This window comes from Silurus aristotelis (assembly GCF_946808225.1).
Source record: "Silurus aristotelis genome assembly, chromosome: 25".
Lineage (NCBI taxonomy): Eukaryota > Metazoa > Chordata > Actinopteri > Siluriformes > Siluridae > Silurus > Silurus aristotelis.
In genome coordinates, this window is record NC_139598.1 from 18,355,220 (window position 1) to 18,381,914 (window position 26,695).

The following is a 26,695-nucleotide window of genomic DNA, read 5'->3' on the forward strand; positions in this document are numbered from 1 at the left end:
CTTTGGGGTTTTTTTTTTATTTAAAAAGAAATGCCAGTAATAGGTGAATAATAGGGCATGATTTGTGTGTGTGTGTGTGTGTGTGTGTGAGAGAGAGAGAGATTGTGTAGCTGCTGTTTTTTTTTTTTCTAACAGAAGACCTTTAGAGCTTTTTCATATTTTTTTTGCTAGAAAAAGTCTTAAAATAAATTAAAATCGCAGTGTATTTGTACTCGCAGGGCGACGGGACGCTAGACATCGCTGCCTGAAGACAGAGGCGTGAGTGTGTGTGTGTGTGGGTGGGTGGGTGGGTGGGGGTTGTAGAAGTTTACATAGAAAATACCTGCTGATGTGTGTGTGTGTGTGTGTGTGTGTGTGTGTGTGTGTGTGTGTGTGTGTGTGTGTGTGTGTGTGTGTGTCGATGAGGCTTACTGTAACGAGGACGTGTAAAGGAGGAGTGCGGCGCGAGTGTCGAGGGAGACGTGTCACTTTTTAATATTTAAAAAGCAATTGATTATTTATTAGTGATAAATTCTAACCGTTTTACGGAAATACTAAACTTTTATTATTTTATTGTCGGGTTTTTCATGTGTAAAAAAAAAAAAAAAAAAAAAAAAAAAAAAAGCACTGACTAATTGAAATTTCATTATATTATAATGTTTATTCGGACAGCGAGGCTCTGCTTTCTTTCATCCTGAACGTGAGTTTCTCCTTCTCCAAACGAAAACAATGCACTGTAGGTTCAAAGGTTTGTGGACACCTAACCATAGGATTCCTGCTTTGTTTGTTTTTTTAACATCCCATTTCACATTTAGTCCCCTTTATTATCTAGCTGTTAAAATAACCTCTACTCTTCTGGGAAGATGTTTCACTAGATTTTGGAGTGTGTATGTGAACATTCATTCAGCCACAAGGTACTGAAGTAGGTGATCGTGCAGCTGGAACAGGTTTTGGGTCTCCTAGTTCACGTGAGTTAACGTGTCCTTTACAATTGTGTGCCTCCAGGTTTGTGGGAACAGTTTGGGGAAGAATCACGTGCGGGTAGAAACGTTGGGTTTTACCGTGAGATACAGCATGAAATTGTTTCGGATGTTTTTGACGGCACTGCTGAATCCGATCCGATTTATCATCATTAGATCTACATTGCAAACATGATCACTTTGCTGCACCTGAAATCTGCGCTCGTATCCTGATTTATCTGCCCAACACGTGCTTTTAATTCATTCTGAGTAAAAAATTTACTTTCTTTTTTTTTTAAACGATTGTTGTCAATGGCGTCTCTTCACTGATTTATCGGCCCGTCCATATCGGTATCATTGACCAACACGATTTCTCTGTATTTGATCATGTTTTTTTGTTTATTGTAGAAACAGCCACGAGCAGCTTGTGCCACACTCAGAGGTTAGGGACGTACCGGTTATCGGTTACACAGTGATCTTTATGCTGAAAGTTTCTACAGGAGGATCGAAGCTGACCTTCTCACCACAGCACAGGTTCGAGGATAATAAAGAAGACAACACAAGTGAGGAAGGGACACGGGTTTGTAGCCAAAATGGACAGATTTTCTTCCCTCTCTGGGAAAACGGTGACTGTTAGCATACGTTTGTTGGTTAGCACAAAAAAATAGCTGCTTAGCACGAATCTGTTCATTTGCTAACGCGGCTGTTTGTACATTCGAGGCATTTTCACGCTGCGGTATTAATTATTACATGTTGTAGATCGAGCAAAATGTTGCCCTTTTATTTATTTCATTTTTATTTAGGTTTTTTTTTCTTCATTACCTGAACTTCTTTGAGTTCTGGAGATCGTCCCAGAGGGCGCGGTTCCTTTTGAAACACTACGTGTATAAATGTAAAGCGTTTTGCTGGTGAAAGAGCAGAACATTTTTGGTGTAAAGCTTCTTTAGAAATTTTCAGTCTCACGCCCTTACACACCGAGTAGAAACGCACAAATACGCCACAGACGTGTTCAACTGTTAGCAATATGTGAATGTAAACATTAAGCGGAGTTGCTACATGGACAGAATTGGGTGTAAGTGTGTGTGCAGGCGGTTAGATTCCAAAGCTGTGCAATTTGTTGGCAGAAATGTGAACGTTTTTTCATTGTTTCTTTTTTTGTGGGTTTTTAGACGACCTATGGATGAGAGTAGCACAGATACTGGGGTTATTAATGATGATGATTGAAAAAAATGTGCTATGACCAAAAAGTTGCTTTCTGGTGACCGGGAAGGATTTAAAGTTAAACCGTTTCCTGGCACTTGTGTGTTTGGTGTCTAAAGTCTCAGTTTTACAGGTGTGTGAAATGTACCTTCCATTCCACACCTTTAGGTTTATCAGTCAAACACCTGGACCAGGGCCAGATTTGGGGTTGATTTTCTAAGAATTTCAGAAATAACAGTGACATCATTATCATAATTATAGCCATAACAATGCACTTGTTAAGTTCAGCACGAAAAAAAGTCTTAGTCTTCGAGTCCAGTAGTTCAGCTCAGCTGTAGCTAAATAACGGACCAATCCGGTCACAGAGAAAGAGGTTTAAAACATCTGGAAAACAAACTAAACACAGATTCTGGTTTCTCTTGTGTAATTTAGGGCCCACAACCAATCAGCTGTAGGCCATCTTGGTGCCAAAGATTTTCTGAGGTACCAAAAAAATTGCACTGGCACCTTTTGGACCGGACGAGTGGAGAAAACGAGATTGACGGAAAAATTACCGTACACTTTTCTGGTGCTGAAGACTTGTGAGGACATTCTTCCGACTGGTCGGAAAAGTACATTATTTGGTTTCCGATTGTAGAAAATTGGGAAGTACAAACATGTTTGTGGGTGGAAAAAAAAGATATCATATCAGTTTGGTTCTACGTCAGTTGTCTTCTGACACCTCATCCAGAATGCGGAACCTTCATGTAACGAAAAACCAATCGGAATGTTTGTTTTTAACTGACACTTCAGGTGTTGAATTACGTCTGTACGGTCTGTAACAGGTGGAGGTCTGATTTAGACAGTAGTGCGTCCTGTTGAACAATATACAGTTTTTTCACTATTCCTCGTACTGACCGAGTGGAAACGTGTTCACCTTCATCGTCCCAAAATAACACCCGAATGCTGTAACGTCTCACGGTATGTAAAGTAGAGATTTAAAGGAGGACGTTGTAACTAATCTTTTTTTTTCCTATCAGGGAAAAGATCTTTGTACTAATTTGTTAATAAAATATCTTGGTTATTCGCCTGTCCGTTGTTGGTGTGTTACAGCTACAACTCATTTCATGTTTTCTCACATGACCGGAATCAACACTTCAGTTGGAACCCAGACATTTTATTCTGTAAAGTCAACACAGGTAAGGAACGATTCGATGAGATTGATTTTAATTATGATATTTACAACATTGAACAAGGCAGAATATAGTCAAATCAGAAATGTCAAGTTTATGGTGTACTGAATCAGAAATAAGTTATAAGGTTATAATGGATTATAAGGAAAGTGAGTACATAGCCTTACCAGCGCCACGTATATAGATTTAGCAAACACTCCCCCAAAAACGGCTACCGTTAGAAGTTTGCCTTTACGTTAGTAGAATGTAGCTTTACTTAATGCGCTTGTGAGCTGGTCCTTACTAGCGTTTTTAAACATGTATGCTGATATAAAGTTAGCACTTTTTTGTCAGATATCTATTCATTTTCCGACTTAGTTGCAGCCGACAACAAACAGGCGTCAACGCGAGCAGCGAAGTGGAATGAGGGGAATCTGTTCAAGTAGAAGAAGCAACCGTTTGTCAAACGCACTTTACAGATTCCAACTGATCCAAATTACAAACTCGTGGATTCACCTCCAAATCCCATTTTAAATCCGTTGTCCCCGTCTATCAAGTTCTTTTACCTCATTGTTAAAGACTGAGTTTGGTGTTGAGATGCAGAAGGTCCGAGTCATCTTCAGCAGACATGCGCATGCTGGGAAACGGTTCAAAGGAACAAGTAGGGCATTGCTGGAAAAGCGCAGACTTGAAGAGACAGGCTGTGGACATATGTTCAGGAATCTGGCCATTTTGCTGCCAACTTAAAATCTAGTGAATAAGCAGCAAAAACGCTGAATGGTCGATTTGATCTGGGAATACAGAACACTGAAGCTTAGCATGAAGCAGCCTCTCGAAAAGAAATTCCAGGAAGTCAGGACTTGTTCAGAGTCCAAAGAGGATCCAGGGTGCTGAGTGGATCATCTCCATTCGGAGGACCCTGCAGACCGTGGCCTTCCTGTGGCAAAAAAAAACTCTGCTTGCTAATTCGCGGTTTGCCACGGCAACCACTATCGAGCGTAAAAGCTTCAGGTGTTAGCGAAGCCAGGAGGTCCAGAGATGACGACGCTGGAGGAGCTGCTTCAGGTGCAGGATGGTTGTTTGAGACGGGCATGGGTGCGAAACCTTCAAACCCGTTACCCTGGTGATTAGGAGGTGAAGGGGACTGCATCTTGCACGGAGAAGCAGGGCAGGAAGACGGTGGACTTAATGAGGCAGGAAAAGCGTCGGTCGGAGAAGAAGCCTGGAGGTCATGGACTAGTGCCAGCTCAGGTTCTAGTCCCGTAGCAATTGAAGGCATCGGCTCCTGATTTGGGTCCTGGTCAGACTCGAGGCTAGGAGGACGGACGCTGAGCCTAGCCACTGTAGCCTGGATGGAGCTAATGGACATATCACCTCCAAGAACGATATCCTGGGACTCTGGCTGAGAGTACTGCTATAGAGACAAAGGGGTAATTGTTAGATTGGCGTTCTTCAAGTACAAACACAGGTCTAAAAACTTCTTGCCTTGACTGCTGCACTGTTTATGGACTTTTGGCTCGGGGTGGTAATGATGCCACGACGCTGAAGCACCTGCTCTGCGTGTTTCAGCACTGCCTCATGACAGAACTTTAGGTGTAACTGGATGAAACATAGCAAAACATCAGATCTTTTAACCAGGAGCATTAGTTTAACATACGTTTGTGGATGTTAATCATGCCCAAAAATGACCCGCACCTTCTCCTGTAGCATGTTTTTCCTCTGTTTTCTCATCTTCCTCACCAGATGGGAAAGGTCAGGTATACCATTCCCAGCCTCCAGCTCCTGTAGTGCAGCATACAACAGGCAGAAAGCTCCGGTTCGGCCGACACCAGAGCTAAACAATTACAAGCGTTTAAGGAAAATGTGCTGTTTTTATTTTATAATATCAAGAATTGAACATTTGAAATAATTCACCTGCAGTGCACCACCACGGGTGTGTGTAACGGCCGCTGGAGAAGGTAATGTCTGTGGACTTCCTGAATGAAGCGAATGAGGTTACTCTTACTCTCCGGCAAGCCACTGTTCAGAGAAGAGAAAACAAAGTGTTGTTCATACTGCGCTGTGATTAAGGAGAAACTCTGCGTCTTTGTGAGTGTTGTTGGATCTAGGGTTGCAAAATTCTAAAAAGGAACTGAAATGTAGTTAAAAAAAATCTTAGTAATTTAATGTCATTAATGTGATTTCAGGTTAATTTCTACCACTACATGCACTGTGCATTCCTCCATAACACATCATTTCTACAATCCTGCATTTCAAAACATTTTCATCTAATTGAATAATTGCATAAATTACATAAATATTACATAAAACTTTCCTGTACTGTGTGTAAGCTATTGCGCAACAAAATTACTGTAAATTAAATCAAAATAGTCATTAAAGAAAAATCTTTTTCCCAATTTTTTTTATTACTTCCCATAAATTTCCATTAAAATCCCCTATGTTTTCCAACTTGAAAAAAATATTTCCAAATTTCCAAGTATGAAGTGGCCATGGAAAGTTTTCGTAAATATTCCGCCCCTTTGCAACCTTAGTTGGATCCTTACAGTTCAGGCCATGAGGTGAACTGCAGATGGACGACGGTGCGCTTTAGGCTCTGATCTCGATATTGCAGTCCAATCATGCGCTCCACGTGAGTGGTGGTGTTTTTCTCTGTAGTCAGACTGAGTGTGATTGAGCCTTGAGTGATCTTTTGTCCTCTTTCAGATGGAAAGTAGTGCAGGACTTTTTGCTGTACAAAAAATCAACAAGAAAATAAATTAAAGAAAGACTCAAATAAAGCATGGTCTAACTTGGAGTCTTTAAATGTGTAGCCCCTTACCTTTTCAAGTTCTTGCTCAGACACCAGCATTACAATTAGAGACACTTTCTGTTCGTAGACCATTAGCCAGAAATCTGCCGCGGTTCCGGTAAGGGGAGCCTGTGTTGCGATAAAACGAGGGCAGTATGGTGAAAGATCCTCGATAAAGCTTGCATTGATGTAGTCGTCTTTGCCAGAGAGCAAAACAACTCGGTTACAGTCGTAAGGCATGACGTCCTGGTGGCGGTTTTTCATGGTGTAGCAGCGGGCGATAGCGATAGAGAGCTGACGAGAATCCTTCTCTTGCTGATCTTGCAGGTCCTTCCATCGAGCGTCAAGTTCTGATAATCCTCCCTCTCCTGAAGGACGCTCTAAAGATTGGACAGTTCCCCGAAACCTTTCGAGCTCTGCACAAAGCTGTGAGACCCTTTCGGGAGCCTGGTATGGATCGCCTTGAATAATCTTGACTTCCTCCGATTTCTTGCGATGCTGCTCATCTTGAGGGTCGGCCTTAGTGGGTAATAAGACGTTAGCGGTGTCTTTGCTTCCGCCATGTTGGCTCTCGGGGCTTGAAGAGAGAAGATCGTCTGTACTGGAATTCTGGTGCTGAAACAGAGAGCTGGATGGTGGCAATAGGCCAGACGAGGGCAGGGGTGTTGTTGAAGATTGCGGTATCGCCGAACCTGCAACGGGTGTCAGAGCAGGAGAGGGTCTTTGTGGTACGATACCTAGTGAAGAAGGTCCTGGTGATGGAGAAGGTGATGGGGCAGGTAGGATGCTGCTCGGTCCAGCCCCTGGTGCAGCTGAAGATGGAGGTATCATACCTGGAGGAAGTGACTGCATTCCGGAATGCTGGATCGGTCCTTGAGGAATGATACCAGCATGTGCCCCAGGGTAAGACGCTGGTGCCGTCCCTGGAACCTGTGGAGGCAGAGACTGTGGCTGCGGAGAAACTGTGGATTGGTGGGGAACTATCGGAATACCACCAGGATAACCCATGGGTGTGGAGTGAGGAGAAAGATGGCCCGGAGGCAAACCTATCGGTTGCTGGGATATCTGTGGGGGCACTGAAGGTCGAGGTCCAGGAGGGAGCTGTGAGGGAAGATTGCCATGGGGCTGTGAAGAAAGAGCATTGCTGTGCATGGATGGAGGTAACTGAGGCTGCACTGGAACCCTTGGTGTGTTTGCTGGAAACCCAGGCTGGTAGTGAGGATGGATTTGTGGATGGGAGGAATGTGGTAATGGTTGGGAAACACTGGGAACCGGTGGATGAGACGGGTGAGGTAAAGACTGTGAAACTGAGGGTAATGGTGGGTGAGAGGGATGCATGACTGGTTGAGAAGCCGGAGGCATTTGCATGTGAGTGGGAGGAGACATTTGGGAGGAAGATGGTAGTGAATGCGAAGGCATTTGTTGCGAAGTGGGAGGCATTTGCCCATGGCCTGTGTGTGGTAGCTGCTGTGAGGAAAGAGGAGTTTGTGGAGAGGGAATATGCTGTACATGCTGATTGACTGGGGGCATATAGGGCTGGGAACAAGGGGGCATTTGTTGTTTTACGTTTGGTAAATGTGGCATAGAAACTTGTGGCATTGCCTGGGAGGATGGGGGCATTTGCGGTTGAACGGAATGATGGGGCAGCTGATTTGGAGCAACAGGTTGGCAAGCAGGAACAAAAGAAACAGGAGGGTACACTTGCTGTTGCAGTGGAGATGGTGCAGAGTGTATATTAAAGGGTCGTTGCTGAAGATTGGGTGGTCCTGGTGGTCTCTGTTGAGCCATGTGGTGCATGTAGTGTGGCTGAGTGTGTTGTGGAAGTTGAGGTCTAGTTGCAGGTGCAGATATCTGCTGCTGAACAGGCAGCGGCTGGAAAAATTGCTGTGGCTGGACCTGTCCGCGGGCTTGAAAGAATTGTTGAGGGTGCTGAGACTGTGGTTGAGAAGCTTGAACTACCTGAGGTGGCTGGTTCACAGGAGCGCCAGGCTGATGCAAATACTGAGGCTGAGAAGCCACTGGAGGGGGAGGGTTATACATCACAGGAGTGGGCATACGGTGTCCAGGGGTGGGGGCGGGCATGGATGGCTGTCCTGGTGCTGGAGTGTAACTGGAAATAGGTGTTTGCACACAGTCCACAGTGGTGGTGGATGTGCGAATAGGAGTTGGTGGGCCTGATACACCTGGCTGGGTTTGTAAAGATGGTAGACGATACCCAGGCACTGAAGGAAGCCTAGAGACTTGCATCTGAGGAATGTGATGTTGCTGGGGGCCTGGTGGCATATTAGGGTTGAAACCGGGGGGAAGCGTTGTAAAACGCGAGATTTGTGCAAGTAGCTCAGGAGGAGGTAGGTTCGAAGGAAATCTTGGTGGTGCATAAAGAGTAGCAGGCCCTTGATGAAAAGCTTCTGGCATCATGGGAAGAGACATCTCAGGAGGCAAACTACGAAGTTCTTCTGGCAAGTCTCCACCTAAGGCTAGAATAGCAGCATTCAGCTTGGCTATCTCAGGGTCCTCAATTCCAGAGGTGTCTATATCTGGGGCTTTCTTTTGGGATGGTTTTGGGGCTGTGGGCCTTTGAGGAACCTTTTTTTGGAGCTCTCTGTTGCAAGAAATAGGAAAACAGTGAAGCATGTCAGATCAAATATCACTAATTAATAAACATATAATGGCATCAAGGCTACCCTTATATATATTATATATTATTATATAAATTACCATTTACATTTAAACATGATACATTTTCTCTTACTTTTCCAAAATGGCTTGTCTCTCTTCGTCCCTCGTCTTGCAAATGGTCTTAGCCCTTTCTAAAAGGCGAGAAGCCTTAGCCTCCAAGTCTTCATAAAACTCTTTTCCCTCCTGCGACTTCTTCATCAGGTCTTCATAGGCTTCATAGGAAGCAACAAGCATTTGCACGGTACTGTTCCATCTGCAGAGTGAAAACAAAAACGGGTGTAACATACAACCTTTAAAAAAAAAAAAAAGGTTTATTTAGTCCTGCTCAACTCTTACTTCAGTTCCGTCTCGGTCAGGCTCTTGCGCACAGTTGCGTACTGGACGTTCGCATCGGTCAGTGCCTTCAGGATGTTCTCTTGAGCAGCTAGATTTTGATCGATGTACACCTTAACCTGCTCATACTTCTTCAGCTGCTCTTCGAACAACCTCTGCGAAGGCAGAGTGACAAATTAGCCAACAACGAACCAAAATAAATATCTGGTAATCCAGTCTGAGGTTCACATTAACGGTAATGTCACAAATTGTAGTACCTTCATATCAGTTCTCTCAGTGGTAACTAAAGCAGTAGTGATATCATCCTGCTGGATCAGCTCCCTCAGCTGCTTCTCAAGAGAACTGCGCTGGTCTTTCATCTCCTGTACTTTACCCAGAATCCTTTTCATGCACTGGAGTCCTGCTACTTCATCTGGAAAAATGCCAGGAAGTTGATTATTTTATTACTATATTCAAATGTCACCATCCAGAGTGGACAGATGTTTCTTAGACTATGTACCTTCAGAAAGCTGTGGCCTGGGCAGGGCCTCTCTCAGAGTGTCCAGTGGCCCACCAAGCAATCGCAGGTTGCTAATGTGCAGATTCATGGCCCGGTGAAGCTCTGTGTTGGTGAAGCTTGCTTTCTCATGGGCTTCCAGGTATTTCTCGAGGTCCCTACGGATCTCAGCGATGGTGGCAGGTTGTGCTGGGATGCTCAGCTTCCCTGCTACTTCCTCCACCTTTCGATCGCCCGCTTCATCATCGTCTAACACTGCCCGAATCTCCCTCAGGGAGGCTTCCACATCCGTGAACACCCCCGATAGTACTGAAATAAGCATCAAGTTCTTTAGAGAACACCTTCATACAGTGGCCATATTTATATTTATTTCCAGTTTGTAATACATAAACCATAAACCAACCCTGCATGGACTGTATGAGACTCTTTACTGTGTCCGGTCTCACGCTCAGAGCCGCACACTTCTCCATGAGTACAGAAGGAATACTGCTGTACATCTCCATGTTGTCCACAGAGTCTGGGTCCAGATTCAAAGAGTCCATGAACTGCCTGGGAAAAAAAAAAAATAGTTACGCTAACACGGTTAAAATAAATAAATAAATAAAAAGTGTTTTTCTCTCAGATGTGTGTTACTCACTCTAACGTCTCATTCTTGCTGTCTATTTTTACCATGATGTCTCGCAGCAGCTTCGCCTTTTCTTCACTGTGGAGGACAATTTCATTATTAGCGACATTGAACATCGCCGTCTGAGTTTTTCAATGTTATTATAAACATTTCACAATTATCAACATTTTATGTTCGTTTAGCAAATGCAACCTGTAGAGCGAGGAGGCCTCGTGAGCAGCCATAGGCACCAGCTTGGAGAAAATATCTGGTCCTGTCACACTGGGGTCTGTTGGATTCACTGGTAAAGCTTTGACTAGAGGTGCACCTGGAGAAGGTATGAACATGTTCCTCAAACAGAAGCACACGTGTATATATATATATATACATACATACATACGTGTTGATTTGATTTGTTGGATCAAATATATATATATTTTTGATCCAACAAATCAGCATTGATATTCCTAAAAGAAATTACACACACACACACACACACACACACACACACACACACACACACACACACACACACACACACACACACACACACACACACACACACACACATCTCTCTCTCTCTTCCTCCCCCACTCTCTCTCCTCTCTCTCGTTTTATATATACAGTGAGGAAAATAAGTATTTGAACACGCTGCTATTTTGCAAATTCTCCCACTTAGAAATCATGTAGGGGTCTGAAATTGTCATTGTAGGTGCATGTCCACTGTGAGAGACATAATCTAAAAAAAAAATTCCAGAAATCACAATATATGATTTTTAAACTATTTATTTGTATGATACAGCTGCAAATAAGTATTTGAACACCTGTCTATCAGCTAGAATTCTGACCCTCAAAGACCTGTTAGTCTGCCTTTAAAATGTCCACCTCCACTACATTAATTATCTTAAATTAGATGCACCTGTTTGAGGTCGTTAGCTGCATAAAGACACCTGTCCACCCCATACAATCAGTAAGAATCCAACTACTAACATGGCCGAAACCAAAGAGCTGTCCAAAGACACTAGAGACAAAATTGTACACCTCCACAAGGCTGGAAAGGGCTACGGGGAAATTGCCAAGCAGCTTCGTGAAAAAAGGTCCACTGCTGGAGCAATCATTAGAAAATAGAAGAAGCTAAACATGACTGTCAATCTCTCTCGGACTGGGGATCCATGCAAGATCTCACCTCGTGGGGTCTCAATGATCCTAAGGAAGGTGAGAATCAGCCCAGAACTACACGGGAGGAGCTGGTCAATGACCTGAAAAGAGCTGGGACCACTGTTTCCAAGGTTACCGTTGGTAATACACTAGGACGTCATGGTTTGAAATCATGCATGGCGCGGAAGGTTCCCCTGCTTAAACCAGCACATGTCCAGGCACGTCTTAAGTTTGCCAATGACCATTTGGATGATCCAGAGGAGTCATGGGAGAAAGTCATGTGGTCAGATGAGACCAAAATAGAACTTTTGGGTCATAATTCCACTAAACGTGTTTGGAGGAAGAAGAATGATGAGTACCATCGCAAGAACACCATCCCTACTGTGAAGCATGGGGGTGGTAGCATCATGTTTTGGGGGTGTTTTTCTGCACATGGGACAGGGCGACTGCACTGTATTAAGGAGAGGATGACCGGGGCCATGTATTGATAGATTTTGGGGAACAACCGCCTTCCCTCAGTTAGAGCATTGAAGATGGGTCGAGGCTGGGTCTTCCAACATAACAATGATCCGAAGCACACAGCCAGGATAACCAAGGAGTGCCTCTGTAAGAAGCATATCAAGGTTCTGGCGTGGCCTAGCCAGTCTCCAGACCTAAACCCAATAGAGAATCTTTGGAGGGAGCTCAAACTCCGTGTTTCTCAGCAACAGGCCAGAAACCTGACTGATCTAGAGAAGATCTGTGTGGAGGAGTGGGCCAAAATCCCACCTGCAGTGTGTGCAAACCTGGTGAAAAACTACAGGAAACGTTTGACTTCTGTAATTGCAAACAAAGGCTACTGTACCAAATATTAACATTGACTTTCTCAGGTGTTCAAATACTTATTTGCAGCTGTATCATACAAATAAATAGTTAAAAAAAATTATACATTGTGATTTCTGGATTTTTTTTTTAGATTATGTCTCTCACAGTGGACATGCACCTACGATGACAATTTCAGACCCCTCCATGATTTCTAAGTGGGAGAACTTGCAAAATAGCAGGGTGTTCAAATACTTATTTTCCTCACTGTATATAAAACGAGAGAGAGTGTAAAAAATGTTTTTTAATAGTGTCATATTTTTATAATCTGACATCATAAGAATGACAGAATTTGTTATAACTGATTATAATCCTACGCAGACTGAAACTGCTGCAAGTCCCTGTAACCCAAAATACCTTTAACCGAAGACAGCGTCTCCAGAGACGGCACGACCTCGTGGTAAATGAAGTCATTGTCTTTTTTAGCGGAGTTAAATCTAAAGAAATAGAAAAAAGAAGGATGAAAAGTTTTTAGAAAGTTTCACACACGGTGGGAGTTGTAAAGAGACTACGCTGTTACTAATACAGTGACTGACTTTCCCCCGATGACGTCCATGGTGAAGCGTAAAGCTTCTTGCACGCTGTCCGGCTGCCCTTTAGCCAACTTTATCGCCTCGGTCAGCTTGTCTATTGAACTCTGAAGATAAGTGAGCTGCAGAGGAACAACAACAAAAATGCCATATTAAAAAAAAAACAACAACAACAACCCAGGATGTTCGAACAATAAAACCGGCCTCTGATTTCAGACTTGAAACTGTTTACCCTTTCTCCATATTTCTGCTGCTCCTCCGCCTGCTTGCCCATGTGCAGCTGTAGAGAGACGCAAAGAGTCAGTGAGAACATGCTGAAAACATTCTTCTCGTGTATACACTTATTCTCATTTAGTTTCCCAAAAAGACACGCACATGAGCGATAGCAGCAAAATAGTAAATCTTCATCTGCACAAGTTTCTTCCAGTCTTTTTGGATCTTTCCGAGCATCGAGGCGGTGTCGGAGTTCTCCAGGGCTCTGCAAGCTTCTTTATAATAGTCCACTACCTGAGATCAGGACGTACAGAAGTAACAGCATTTCATTGCGGAGGCAACAACGAGAGGGCGAACTGTCGGTCTGCCAATGATTTCGTAATGAAAACACCACATTCAATGGAATAAATCAATCAAAATAAAGCATTTATCAAAACTGGTACAGGAAATTTTTGGATTGAAAGTAATTTAACTGCACTGTAGAATACTGAATTGTGATTGGTCAGGTGTGGATAAATTGCCCCTCACTGTAATTCGGAGAGCAGTGCAGGTTTACATTAATACGCTACCGTTTCTATAGTAACAGTGAACGGTCATGGAAGGAGTCTCCAGTGTCGGCACTTTGGAACAAAAATGTTTTCTGGGAATTTTCTTTTTCTATAATTTACAGTTTTACACGCTGCTTTTGCGTCATATTATTACGTCGTATTAACTTCTGTACCAGGCTGATAAACGTGTTTATTACATTTCATTTAATGGAAAAACGCTGACTCGTGTGCTTTTTATAGTCTGGGGAAATACCTGAGCGCTGATCCGTGCAATAAGGAAACTCTTTCTGTTGTCCAGCATGGACTTCTCCAACAAACACTCCTGCGCCTGACCCTAAAAACACACACTCCTCTGAATGAATACAGTGCAAAACGTTACTGTTAATGAAGGTGTGTGTGTGTGTGTGTGTGTACCAGCATCAGATTGATGTTGAGATTGAGGATCTGGTGACTCATGTCCACGCTGTAGTTATGGCTGAAGTGATCTCGCAGGTAGGTGAAGGCTCCGGCTGAGCACTGGAAATGTGTGCAGGACACCTTCATGCCCTTCAAGTGGAAACACGAGGAGAGACGTACTGAGAAATGAGATTTTAGTCGTGTGATTGTGTGTGTGTTTGTGTGTGCCGGAGGGGGGGTGGGGGGTAGATGTTTTTTCTTACGGGACGAGGTTTGTTGTTCACGGGGGATGAAGGGGGTGGGGTTTAATGTCATGCACAATAACGTATTAATTTAATTACTACATTATTATTTCAATAATGTAAATGTAACTCGCCACAATGTAAATCAAGTTCGGGAAGTTGGTAAAGGAGAAAACGACCATTAACATTTTATTATTTTATTTTACACCCTACAGACCATAAAAGTCAATAAAATGGAAATTAAAGTTTTATATAGTGCCTTTATGTTACATATTTATATTATTATTATATGCATAAAAATAAATCGATATAAAGTTTTTAGTCTTTCAGCACGGCCCGGTTCTCCTGCTGTCGCTTGGCCCTGACGTTGTGGGGGGATTTGATGAGGTTTTCCCACCAGGATCATGACGGATTGATATTACAGCAGAATTCAGACCGGAGGAATATTTACTTCTGTGAAATTTCAGTTGCACAGGAAAGTGGATGCAAAAGGCTTACAAATATCTTATCAAAACCACTTCCTCAACACGGCGTCACTTTAGAGGCTGGTTTACAGAAAAACAAAAGGTAATTGTTTTTATCTTCTCTTTTAGTAAAATATCAACCAGAAGTGTCACTTCTGCTCAGAACAAAGAGGAGGAAGTTCCTGGTCTGCTTTAAAGCTGTTAGAAGGTGAATGAATCCAAATAAGTCGTCTGTGTGTAATATTCAGAACTGAACAGAAATGAAATCCCGTGGGTTCGACCTGATCGACATGTAGAACTTTACCTCCTCTGATACTCGGTTGTCCATCGCTCCCAGCATGGAATGCAGCGCTCCTGCGTGAGCAAAAAAACCCGAAAAATATGTGAGGAATCAGGAAACGTTGTTATCAAACTACACACAACAGTGTGTGTGTGTGTGTGTGTGTGTGTGTGTGTGTGTGAGAATCAGAAAAAACAGTGCACACACTCACCCAGATTATACAGGATGCACGCCTGCTCGTAGCTAATGTCATCGTGCGTAACCGTCTTCCCCGAGAAGATCTCCGTCCTACACCAGGAGGAGCAAACAAGGTACTGAACATGCTGCAGAAAACTGACGCTACAGGCTCTGTTCCGCTCCAGATATCTGATATTCAAGTGAATATTTACTCAGGTGTGCATTGAGCTAGCTAATTACAGGTGTTCGTCGACTTACGACCACGATTGGGACCGACAGACCGGTCGTAACACGATTTGGTTGTAAGTAGAGTAGGCTATATGTACAGTACTGTGAAATGATGCTGGAAGCTGGTACGCAATGTCGTACGCCGCGGCTAGCGATTGTGGTCGTAAAGTTGACGACTACCTGTGTCTTCATATCATCCTGCGTTCTGATTGGTCGGCGGGTAGTGCAGCTCCGTAATAGTCCAATTTAATTATCTGGAATTGTAATTATTATTATTTAGTTATATTAATTTATGTCTGTCATTTGGGGGAAGTGGAAGATCAGTAGTTAATGCACTGAGTTTACTGATCAGAAGGTCGAGGGTTCAAGCCCCGTTATCACCAAAGCCACAAAACTCTGACTGGTGCGCACTAACGGCGTGTTCTTCACTGCGCGATTCAGAATAATCAGAATCACAAATACTGCATGGGGCAGAAAATGTGTGCGTTTACACCATTTCATAGAACGAATCAAAATCACGCCTTTTTTTCCTTCAAAAATCAGCTGTTAAAATATTAAATTATAAAGTATATATATTATATTTATATTGTATTAGAATATTATAAAATGCTGATTTTGTTTGATCTGCAACAACCAAAATGTCAATAAGAATAATATATGTAAAAATTTGGGAAAAAAAAAAAAAAACTTAAAAAATGCCAATAAAAGGTAAAAAAATAATGGCTGTCAAAATTAATACAATAATTAATGCAATAAGATTTTAACGGCACAGATTTTATTAACGCAGTGCACATTTCTGTTTGCCCATTTTTATATAAATATAAAAGAAGCACAACAGGCATTTTTTCACGTTTTTCGTTACTCAAATGTGTAAAAAAAAAACAAAAAAAAACCCTCCACTGAAAACGAATTTTTTAAAACACTAAAAATGTGTTTTACTGATGCGCCGAGTCTCAAATCGGCACGAAAATCCGGCAAATAAAACCGTCCGTGTGGAAACATAGCACAGGTTCCGTTTGGTGTCCTGATGATTTACGTCCTTTAAAACACCATATTTTTACTATGTTGAATAGAGTATTAAAAAAACATATACAAATGTGCGATTAAGTTATTGTTCATTACGAGTTGACAATCATGTTATTAATCGCAATAAAATGTTTAAATCGAGTGTCCTGACTAATTAAATTCATACACACTTGTTAGAAAAGACGAATGTCACTGCAGTAAACTGCCCTCAGTGGTCCTGAAAGTACCGATACAACAACACACTCAGCAAAATATATTCTAGATCATTTTTTGTGAATATCACACACTCGTACTCTCGAGTAATAGAACAGAGTGGCTGCTTTAAGCAGGTTGATGTGACCTACATAAAAAAGTTCAGTATATTTCTATGATTTCATCGTCCAATCAGAGTTTACACTTTCTTTTGTAATTGATTTAAAATGTTAATGACAGTAAGATACCCAGGCCTGTGATATCCTAGAACAGTGTACAGTTATATAAATCCCACATTGTGAGAAATGTATATCATCATACCGCCCCTCCCCGGTCTGTACAAGTCTGCACTAGATGGACGATTCGATCAGAACTTGATTTGTGATCAAACTGAAATCTGTAGTAATCCTGGAGAACTCATAGTAAATTTGACGTAGTCGTGAATGAGTAAATCTGACCAGGACACGGGGACAGCGGCTTCCTGCCCGGGACCCAGGGGCACACGGCTCTGCAGGTAATGCAGCTGCCCAAAGTATTTGCGTAGTGTACTGCATCCCTCGAAGTCCCGCGTCACGTTCACCGCACTCTGAGGAATTCAATAATAAACCCAGGTTAGACAGGAAGTCCAGGAGAACGCACAGGAAGCCGATCTTACGTCCTTCTCACTCACCTGCCGTAACTGTTCCAGCTTCTTCAGCGGCTCGTTGTAGTGGTCTGGATCCTCACCGTAATTCTTCAGAATGAACTGATGAAGCAGGAGCAACACAAACATTATAAAGATTTGTTCTATATATTTTTACAGTATCGGCAGTTCATTGGGACCAAAAGCGACATTTGCGATGAACAAATCTGAATCTGACTCTGATCAGCTTTCAGTAAAAAAAAACCCCAAAACAACAGAAGAGAAATTAATTCTAAAGTAAATTATAAACAAGGAGAAATCAGATGTTTTGTCTTTATTACTACATTTACTACAGCAGCTGTTTATTTATATTTTTTTAAACACCTCTGAGCTGAAACCGAACCAAATGTGCTGTTTTTTAATCTGCTGCGTTTTTTATTTGTATTTATTAAGAATATAAAGGTGTCGGTTACGCCCATGGCACAGCATAACCCCTGCACATCATCACACACGGTCTGGTTTTCCCACACGTATTGCGTGAAATCCCGCCCACTACATTTTGATTGGCTCATAGAAACCAGTTCATGGGCATTCTGATTGGATGATACGTCAATCTCAGACGCTCATGCGCAGTTTAACAATCACCAGCCTACAGTAGCCAATCACAAAACAGATGCGGAAAATGGTTGGGGAAAAAACAAAACATAATTATGGTTAGCAAGCAGGCTAGTTAGGTAGCGTAACGTGTTCAGCCACTTATCAGCGGTTCTACGCGAGGCATATCGAATAAAGAGACACTTTTAATGTAATATTCGGGCTCTTTCCCGATGTTTGAGTCATTCTCACCTGTTTAACAGTCGCGCTAAACTGAAACTCTCCAGCCTCCTTTAAATCCAGCCAAATCATCGGCATACGCGGCACCGCCTCCATTTTCAGCCAGCTAGCTCCACTCAGCCGGCGAACCTGCCGGGGAATAAGTGATTTAAGGCGTTTAGGCTCGCAAACAAATCGTCAGTTCTTCTGCATTAATCTGTGTTTTCTAATCTAAACCACTGTGTCATGGCCCAGGAAACTGCTGGTGTTTCGGACGTGACGTAAACATGTATACCGATTGGACTTATGGGTAATGTAGTTGTCCCACAGTCTAAGAGTACCACAGGAGCGTCCGCCATATTGGAATATGCAATAAACCGAATTGTTTATAAAAAACTGTTCATATCTAATCCCCAAAAACTTACACACCAAACAAGAAATATCTGAGAAACTAACAAACATTGTAAACAAAATTTCCCCATAATATATATATATAATGTGCTAATTTTAAAATGTCACTCTGCTATCAGCCACTAACATATTTAGCTTCTAGCTAGATATTAGTCACAGGTTCACTTTATTAAATACAACATTAACAAAAAATCTTTTGTTTATGTGCTTTTATTTGATATAATTCAAATATCAAACAAAATTGCTTTTGTTTGATAGTTAGTGTATTACCCTATATATATATATATATATAAGTTAAATATTAAATATTAAGTTATAATATTATAAGTTAAATATTAAGTGAAAGAAAATGTACAGTATACCAGCATAAAATGAAATTTGTAGCAACAGTGAAACAGATGGCAGAAAAGTCAGACTACAGTGATAGTTATATAAACATATATTTATATATAAATATACATAAGAACCAGAATATGTTTTATATTTTGGATTCTCCAAAGTAGCTACATTTAGCTTTAATGGCAGCTCTGCAAACTCATGGCATTCTCTCATCATATTCACGAGGTAGTCACATGGAATGGGTTTCAGGTCAGGTGTGTCTTATCAAGAGTTCATTTTTGACATTTCTGACCTTCTTAATGTGCTTTAGAACATTAGTTGTCTTGTGCAGAGCAAAGGGTGAATACTGAGTTGATAGCCCAATTAGTGTTACTAATAACTACTGTACAAATCCATATTATAGCAAGAAGCACTCAGTTAAGAAAAGAGAACAGATCCATTGTTACTTTAAGAAACGAAGGTCAGTCAATCCAAAATAATCTCAAGAAATTTAAATGTATAAATGTATTAAATGTAAACTGCATTTTCCAAAACCATCAAACACTATGATTAAAGAGGCTCTCACGAGGACCGCCCCAGGAAGAGAAGCCCAAGAGAGGATAAGTTGCAGAAGATAAGTTCATTAGAATTTTCACAGCAGAAACCACAGATTTACATAAATGCTCCGCAGAGTTCAAGTGCCAGACATATTTCAACATCTAGTGTTCAGAGGAGACTGCATGAGTCAGGAATGTGTAGTGGTATTGCAGCAAAAAAAAAAATAATTATTATTATTTCGAAAGAACAACAAGCAGAAGAGACTCGGCTTGGGCCCAGAAAAACAAGGAATGGCCATTAGATCAGTGGAAAACTGTCATGTGGTCTGACTAAACTGTTGGTTCTTACTGCAATGTCTCTTTTTAGACTGATCTTAATGGTATTTAAAAAAATAACAATATATGAATTAGGTTCTAGAGCTGAAAGGAATTAAAATTTGAAAGGAATAAAAGGAATTAGACTTCCCGTGGGCTCACCACCTGCAGGAGGGACCATAAGGGACGGTGCTGTGAGGATTGGGCAGCAGTCGAAGGCGGGGGCCTGCTTAGACTGCTGCCCCCGCGACCCGAATTACGGATAAGCGGGAGAAAATGAATGAATGGATGATAAAAGGAATTAGAATTTATTTTAGACCTTTTTCACCTGATTTAAATTGTTTAAAATGTTTTAATATTATTACATCATGCCTTTTTATGTTTGGATATAAATAATGTGTGTGTGTGTGTGTGTGTGTGTGTGTGTGTGTGTGTGTGTGTGTGTGTGTGTGTGTGTTGTACTGTTATAGTGAAACACTAAGTGTTAGCAGTACAGTATGTGCCGAACCAGAGCTACTGTTACCACACTGAAAATGATCATTTTATGGAATTAAAATAAAAGAATAATTTTTTCATTGTTAATGTGGAGCATCATCACTGACGCTGTCGCCGAACGATCTTTTGCAATATGATACTAACTTTTGCACTAATATCGACCTGTATTTACATCAGAATTTTAATTAATCAACACTTTCTAATCAATCACAATCTAGAATTGGTAAATTACTGATTAAGGCATTCGACATTGGATTTGAAGGTTATAAGTTCAAATCCCAGCCACACCAAGCTGCCAATCTTGGGCCCCTGAACGTGGCCCTTAGCTCCTCAGTTATATGAATGAGATAAATGTAAGTCAATGAATAAAGGCATCTACCAAAATGCCATGAATGTAAATTTTAATGGCGCTTAATCGTGTCTCTAACACCCCCTCCCCCATCACTGTTGACAACACGCACTAGAATACATTAGTAAACTTCTTCTTTTTTTCTGTTTACTCAGAAACACATTTGTTCTTCTCATTTATTATACCAGATCATTCAGATAAGAGTACATGAAGATCCAGAGCTTCACACACCTACATTTAATACCAGCAGGTATGGAGACGCTTCAGCTGGCCACGATTCTGCTCCTGTTGTCTGGTATGAAACTTCATCTCACACTCAGTGTCCTACAAATAATTACTGCTTAGTAATAATTCAGTTTTGATATCTGTATTGGATTATACACAGGCGGTAACACAGATAGTTACGAATTTATTAAAATGCTAATATGCTCTGCTGCTGTTGTTTGTCAATAACACACAGATGAATTGAAAATAAAACCAGAACATATTTTATGATCTGACATCTTCTAATATCTGTTTATTTCTAAGGTGCTTTATGTTGTGTTTTGTATCTTTTCTGTTCAATGTGGGAAACCATGTTAGTTTTTAGCCCATTTACAAATAAACTCTAATTCTAATGTTTCCTCCAACCTGCATTCTTAAGAGAGATTTTAATTTTAATTTTTTTATTTTATCTGCTTTGTTTATACTCGTATTTTGCAGGTGTTCACACTCAGAACAGTGACTGGGGAGTGAAATATCCTGATAATCAGATCTGTGCTGTGAGAGGATTTAATGTCTCCATTCCCTGTAGTTATTATTATCCAACATCAAATCCCAACATTCAGGTGACACAAATGCTTTGGTGCTCAATGAACTCAAACACAGATGTGTGTTGGAATCCTCCATATGTTTATAACAGTGCATCAAACACCAAATCAGACTTTGAGTTCACTGGAGACGACAAATCAGACTGTACTTTATTAATCCACAATGTACAGTTCAGTTATTCTGGAGAATATAAATTCAGATTTATAACTGATGTGACTGGTGGCATGTGGACAGGAGACCCTGGAGTTACTCTACAAGTTACAGGTAAATGCTGTGTTTTATGTACACAATAAACTCTAACATATTCCACTGTGAGTGTTTGTATTCAGTTATAAAAATATATTTTCAGCTGCTTATAAAATAAATTGTCAGGGCAGAACATGATGAACTATGCTGTTATTAATGAAACAGTGACTTGGTGTTATACAGACTGATGTTGATTATTTTTTATTATTAACAGCACAAGTGCAAAATTAATCAACACACTCTAACCAAGTACAATCTGGAATTCAAAATCAGTGTAATTAGAAATTATATTAATAAAAATGAGAGAGTATTTTTGACAAAATCGAATTTATAAGTTGACATGAGGGACATGTTGAGAGATGAAACTCCAGTGTATGGATATATATATATATAAATATATGATGTGAACTTTTATATACACCTTCTCAGTCCTAAATCACTGATGTGGAGTCTTTCCTGCTCTCTGATAAAGATTTAAAGGTGTCACTAATCAGACTCAGTGGAAACGGAACCTTTAAACCAGGAGACTCGTTAAATCTGACGTGTGATGTGAACTGCACACAAAGTTCCTCACAGTTTGTGTGGTTAAAATACAACATGCAGTTAAATACATCAGGACCCGTTCTTCACTTTCCTGCTCTGACCCTGAGGGATTCTGGGAATTACACCTGCACTTGGAGAACCAACATGACATCAGGATTTAAAACCATCAGCCTTCAGGTCGAGGGTGAGTCCGTCTGCTCACAACATTCCTGCTTCTTTGTGTCCATGTTTGTGTTTTGGAACATTAGATGAAGTATTTAAAATTATTGACAGATTGTGTACATTAGGGGTGAAGCAAGAAGGGTGGGCAGAGCGTAGAGAATAAAACTGCACCCCAAATGACCAGTGTCCACACAATACAACGCAGTACAAATTAACAAAAAAATGTTTAGGTGAACAGTACGCATTCGAGGTTCGCTGTGAAGAACACAACAACTGTAACACTTTCAACACTGCATGAGTTCATAGGCAGAGTAATACGTGCCATATCATTTTGCTTTGTCTCGAGTTATCTGATCAAACCCTGTACACTGTAATGTTTCTAATCTTTAAATCTACCCTGTGCAGATTTGGCTTTACTTTTCTCAGGAAAGCGGCTGCAGGGTTTACAGAAAACCTCATCACTGTGCTGGATTCCAACCAGCTGAATCATTTATACCATTGTGCAATAAAGCATCAGTTTCCGTGATTTTGTAATAAATAGAAATTGGTGTATTTTAGCTTGTATGTGTGGCTTGTGTAGATCAGACTGGTCTGCTAGTGAGGTTCCACAGTCATATGATGTTGATGCTATCGGTTCATAAGCAGATGTCCTGTGTTCATTTGATGTCAATGGTCCTGGTTGATTAACAGAAGGTTCAGGTTGATTGTAAACAGACCAAATTCACTTCAATCTAATTCTATATATATATATATATATATATATATATATATATATATATATATATATATATATATATATATATATATATATATATATATATATATGGTCCCTGAATTAGAGGTTTGACTTTTCGTTCTTACGACGAAGGTTATCAACAGTTGAAGGACACTTGACACTTCTCCTCCTAAGCCATTGTAGCACACTGTTTATATTATTTACAGACCAGATCCATCTTCATTGTTCTTGGTGCCATCCTCATGAGCAGCCAGTGGTTTTCAATTAAAGAGATGTTTATTAGAATATAATATAATTATTGTTTATTAAATAGTTTCATACATCATTTTTTCTGCTTTATGTACACACTTTCTTTCCAGGTGCACAGGACAGTGAAGGGGGTGTGAAATATCCCAATGAGACGATCTGTGCTGTGAGCACGTTCAGTGTCTCCATTCCCTGTTATTATTATTATTATCCACGTCAAAATAACCAGGTGACACAAATGCTTTGGTGTGCACTACAGTCAAACACACACTGTCAGGAGTCTCTGTATGTTTATAACAGCTCATCAAGCTCTATAACAGATTTTGAGTACATTGGAGACAACAAATCAGACTGCACTTTGTTAATCCACAATGTACAGTTCAGTGAACTGCACACAAAGTTCCTCACAGTTCGTGTGGTCTAAGAACAACGAGCTCTTACCTGAATCAGGAGCCGTTCTTCACTTTCCTGCTCTGACCCTGAGGGATTCTGGGAATTACACCTGCACTTGGAAAACCAACATGACATCAGGATCTAAAACCATCAGCCTTCAGGTTGAGGGTGGGTCCGTCTCTGCTCACAACATGTCTCGAGTGATTCCTCAAGGAAAAAAAGAAGTCAGTCGTGATGTCCCTCTGCACTCCTGTAGCAAGTATCTTTGTTTAGTTGTTTTTTTCTTGTTGTTTTCTTTCAGGTGAAAATCCACCTTGGCCATTCTGGATCATTGCAGTGGTGGCAGGTGGAGTGATCATCTTAGTCATCATAGGAGTGGTGATTTGCCTCAGGAGGTACAATTCTACATGTTTCCATACAAATAGGATGGCAGATCAGAGGCTCCAAAAAGTTTAGAAATGGACCACTATTTTAATAAATATACAGCACATGTTCATGGAAGTATTCATTCATCTTGAGGGGATTAGCAGTGCATCTAGCAGAGGATAACCAAGACAAAGGCCTTGCATTCTGTCTACAATCGCATTTCTCTGAACTTCTGCTCGTACTAGATCACAGAGAACCTCAACACAGTGCTTTCTGCCCTTTACTGCATAAATAACACACACACACACACACACACACACACACACACACACACACACACACACACACACACACACACACACACACACACACACGATTAGACTGGTGGTTTCTATTCTTCAGATGTCCCCTGATTGACCTGAAACCTCATTAATGGTGTTGTTTTTTTGCTTTTCCTAGTAGGAAGGAAGTTGTTCCAGAAGACAACAAAGGAAAAGTTGGAGAGCAAACACAGGTAAGGCCAAGTTAAGAGATGCTGCAGTCTGTTCTTAAATGATTATACGCTGCTTATTTAAAACTCTAAAAGAACATCCAGGGGTTGAAAATGGTCATTACGGTTTTCTAATGTTGTACTGCCACACAATTTTTGACAGAAATACCACAGACAGTTCAGTCAGTCAGAGTAACATCAGCTCAGAAAACCTCAGGAGAATAAAAACACTGCTAGTTGGTCAACGAATACATTTATTAAGGGACCTCATCATCACCAAGCAACTCAACACCATGCATTTCTTTTTAATGGTTTTGCTCTTGTGGTCTTGTGTTTTTTCTCTTTCAGTCAAACTAAATAAACTTTCTCACTCACTTGATCAGACATTTTGTTGAACTTTTAATGGATTTCCTGCAGGGGAAGCAGGTTCCTCAAGCCAATGAAGAAGTTCAGAAGCAGGAGGAAGTTACATATGCATCTGTGTGTGTCAAAAGCAGCAGTCTGAACAAAGAGTAAGAACTAACACTGTGTACATAGTGGCAGATTTGGTTACCTGTTTGCTGCTTTAAAAAAAAAAATGCAGGGACATTTTACGAAAATAAAATGTAATCCAACGTATTTAACCTTTCAGCTAAATCCTCTATCAATATGAAATCTTTAGACTCACCAGCCAGTTTGATTTGTAAGTGTTGAAGTTGAAAACTAGTCAAAAGAAAGAAAACCACAAAACAGAAGTAAACAAAGTTAACACACGAGTCACATACATGAGCAACTCATACCGAGCTTTTTACTATACATTAAAACTGGATTTTTTTTATTCTTGTGCATTTTCGATGCTTAGGTGGACCTTTCGTTTGTACACTGGGGTTAGCTGGAACTTAATTTATACCAGCTGGTTACAATTTAGATGACAGTCGGCTTGTTAGTAATTAGAGGAACCCAGACTTGCCATTCTGCAGACGTCCAATGAATTATCGAGAGTCTCAGTCTGGTCTCATCTCCATCTCTGAGTTTTCACCAGCTGTTTTGTAAATGACAATTATTTTGAAGATGCTTGTTAATTGGAATATGCTTTCATGTCTACTTTGTTCCTGTTTTTTCAAACATTTTAAGTCAAAATGTGTGATCTATAACAGATGTAAAAGGGTGACGTGTGCATGCTACCTTGCTCATAAAATTGTTTGTGTGATAACAGATGTGTTCACGACGAGCAGCAGAGGGAAAGCATATCCATTATCTACAGTGCTGTGGCAATAAAATAATTGCCCCTTTGGCGCCATATATTAAAGCAATAAGCTTGCAATCGTGCAGCCACAGTTTCCCTCCTGGAAGCTGAATTCAGTGTGCACACTGGCGACACCTACCGATGAAGAGGGTTTTTTCCACCCACACTCCTGCTGCGCCATGTGTAGTGTGATCCTGACACACATCTTCTGCTTGATCAACCCTAAACGCTCGACTGCATCCTCTATATCTTGAAGCTTTCTACACATATGAATAATCTCATCCGGAAACCACAAACCTTTCCGACCTTTCTATGACCTGCTGTAATCATAAACTAATTCCAGAATCATACACAATATTCAGTATCATTACAACACAAACACACACGTAACTCTGTGCTATTTGTGGAAAAAAACTTGTTATTTCTCTGTAATGGAGCTGCTCACTCCTTAGTTCTGTTTTCTCAAAATAGCTTCTTTTCTTATTATTGCTGACTGTTGGGTGAGAAAATTAAATCTGCATCCAGATTGCTGTAAATTTGTTTTGTTGTTAAAAGTGCTACACAATTATTTTTTTTATAATGACTGTTAACTTTGTAATTGAATTGAAATATTTTTAAGTTGTTTGTAAGGTTGCAAATTAAATAATTATTAAATTATTTATTAGTAAATAGGTCAAAATGTAAGTTCATATTTTTTTTCTCTTTTTTCTATTAAACTGTAGAAATAAACATTATATATATTTACAGAAAAACCTTTCCATGACTGTTTCCTCACTCACGAGCACCACATACTCCACTTCATGTTCCACCCACTCATCATCATGAGCTTGTGTCCTGGTTTACATTTTTATTTCACAGTTAATTAAATCAGATTGTTACTTTTACTAAACAAATAATTTCACAAATGTTTACAAAATCTTGGTTATGTCCCGTAAAACCCTAAAATTGGTGTTTAACTACAAAACCCTTGAAGCACTGCAGTGTATAATTATGATAATCATGCGCACACACACACACGCACACACACACACACACACACACACACACACACACACACACACACACACACTAAATATAAAGAACATGCAAACACA

General features: G+C 40.7%; 2 protein-coding genes and 1 long non-coding RNA gene across 4 annotated transcripts; 2 read left to right on the top strand and 1 right to left on the bottom strand.

The window, feature by feature from the left end:
* Nucleotides 1–3,201, top strand: LOC310719741. Its single transcript, XR_014531563.1, has 2 exons — nucleotides 1–382; nucleotides 421–3,201. It is a non-coding gene; the product is annotated as an uncharacterized lncRNA (long non-coding RNA).
* Nucleotides 1,767–18,234, bottom strand: ptpn23a (protein tyrosine phosphatase, non-receptor type 23, a). The gene is made up of 24 exons (XM_083529705.1): nucleotides 17,973–18,234; nucleotides 17,175–17,249; nucleotides 16,963–17,090; nucleotides 15,093–15,169; nucleotides 14,906–14,955; nucleotides 13,914–14,045; nucleotides 13,753–13,833; nucleotides 13,114–13,245; nucleotides 12,971–13,018; nucleotides 12,745–12,860; nucleotides 12,566–12,645; nucleotides 10,403–10,517; nucleotides 10,223–10,288; nucleotides 9,989–10,134; nucleotides 9,589–9,894; nucleotides 9,347–9,501; nucleotides 9,093–9,244; nucleotides 8,830–9,009; nucleotides 6,108–8,679; nucleotides 5,833–6,017; nucleotides 5,204–5,308; nucleotides 4,985–5,123; nucleotides 4,775–4,888; nucleotides 1,767–4,703 (listed from the first exon to the last, which is right to left on the bottom strand). The coding sequence occupies exons 1-24, from the start codon at nucleotides 18,054–18,056 to the stop codon at nucleotides 4,143–4,145; spliced, it is 5,799 nt and encodes a 1,932-aa protein (XP_083385831.1). The 5' UTR covers nucleotides 18,057–18,234; the 3' UTR covers nucleotides 1,767–4,142.
* On the top strand, nucleotides 15,097–26,353 carry LOC310719732 (uncharacterized protein). Of its 2 annotated transcripts, none has more exons than XM_083529733.1 (8): nucleotides 15,097–15,192; nucleotides 20,573–20,679; nucleotides 21,087–21,458; nucleotides 21,913–22,167; nucleotides 23,822–23,915; nucleotides 24,346–24,400; nucleotides 24,794–24,888; nucleotides 25,572–26,353. In XM_083529733.1, exons 2-8 carry the CDS (start codon nucleotides 20,592–20,594, stop codon nucleotides 25,636–25,638), a joined length of 1,026 nt encoding a protein of 341 aa, XP_083385859.1. In that variant the 5' UTR covers nucleotides 15,097–15,192; nucleotides 20,573–20,591; the 3' UTR covers nucleotides 25,639–26,353. The 2 variants fall into 2 exon arrangements, with proteins under 2 accessions (XP_083385859.1, XP_083385860.1); XM_083529734.1 differs by having other exon boundaries at nucleotides 24,349–24,400.
* The last annotated feature ends 342 nt before the right edge of the window (nucleotides 26,354–26,695 follow it).

Coding starts and splice junctions, on each gene's coding strand:
- ptpn23a (XM_083529705.1), bottom strand. CDS start 18,056: ATGGAGGCGGTGCCGCGTATGCCGATGATTTGGCTGGATTTAAAGGAG. Junction 13,246..13,752: donor TTGCACGGATCAGCGCTCAG/GTATTTCCCCAG, acceptor TCCTGATCTCAG/GTAGTGGACTATTATAAAGA. Junction 5,124..5,203: donor CCCGTGGTGGTGCACTGCAG/GTGAATTATTTC, acceptor GTAATTGTTTAG/CTCTGGTGTCGGCCGAACCG.
- LOC310719732 (XM_083529733.1), top strand. CDS start 20,592: ATGAAGATCCAGAGCTTCACACACCTACATTTAATACCAGCAGGTATG. Junction 21,459..21,912: donor AGTTACTCTACAAGTTACAG/GTAAATGCTGTG, acceptor TCTCTGATAAAG/ATTTAAAGGTGTCACTAATC. Junction 22,168..23,821: donor CATCAGCCTTCAGGTCGAGG/GTGAGTCCGTCT, acceptor GTTTTCTTTCAG/GTGAAAATCCACCTTGGCCA.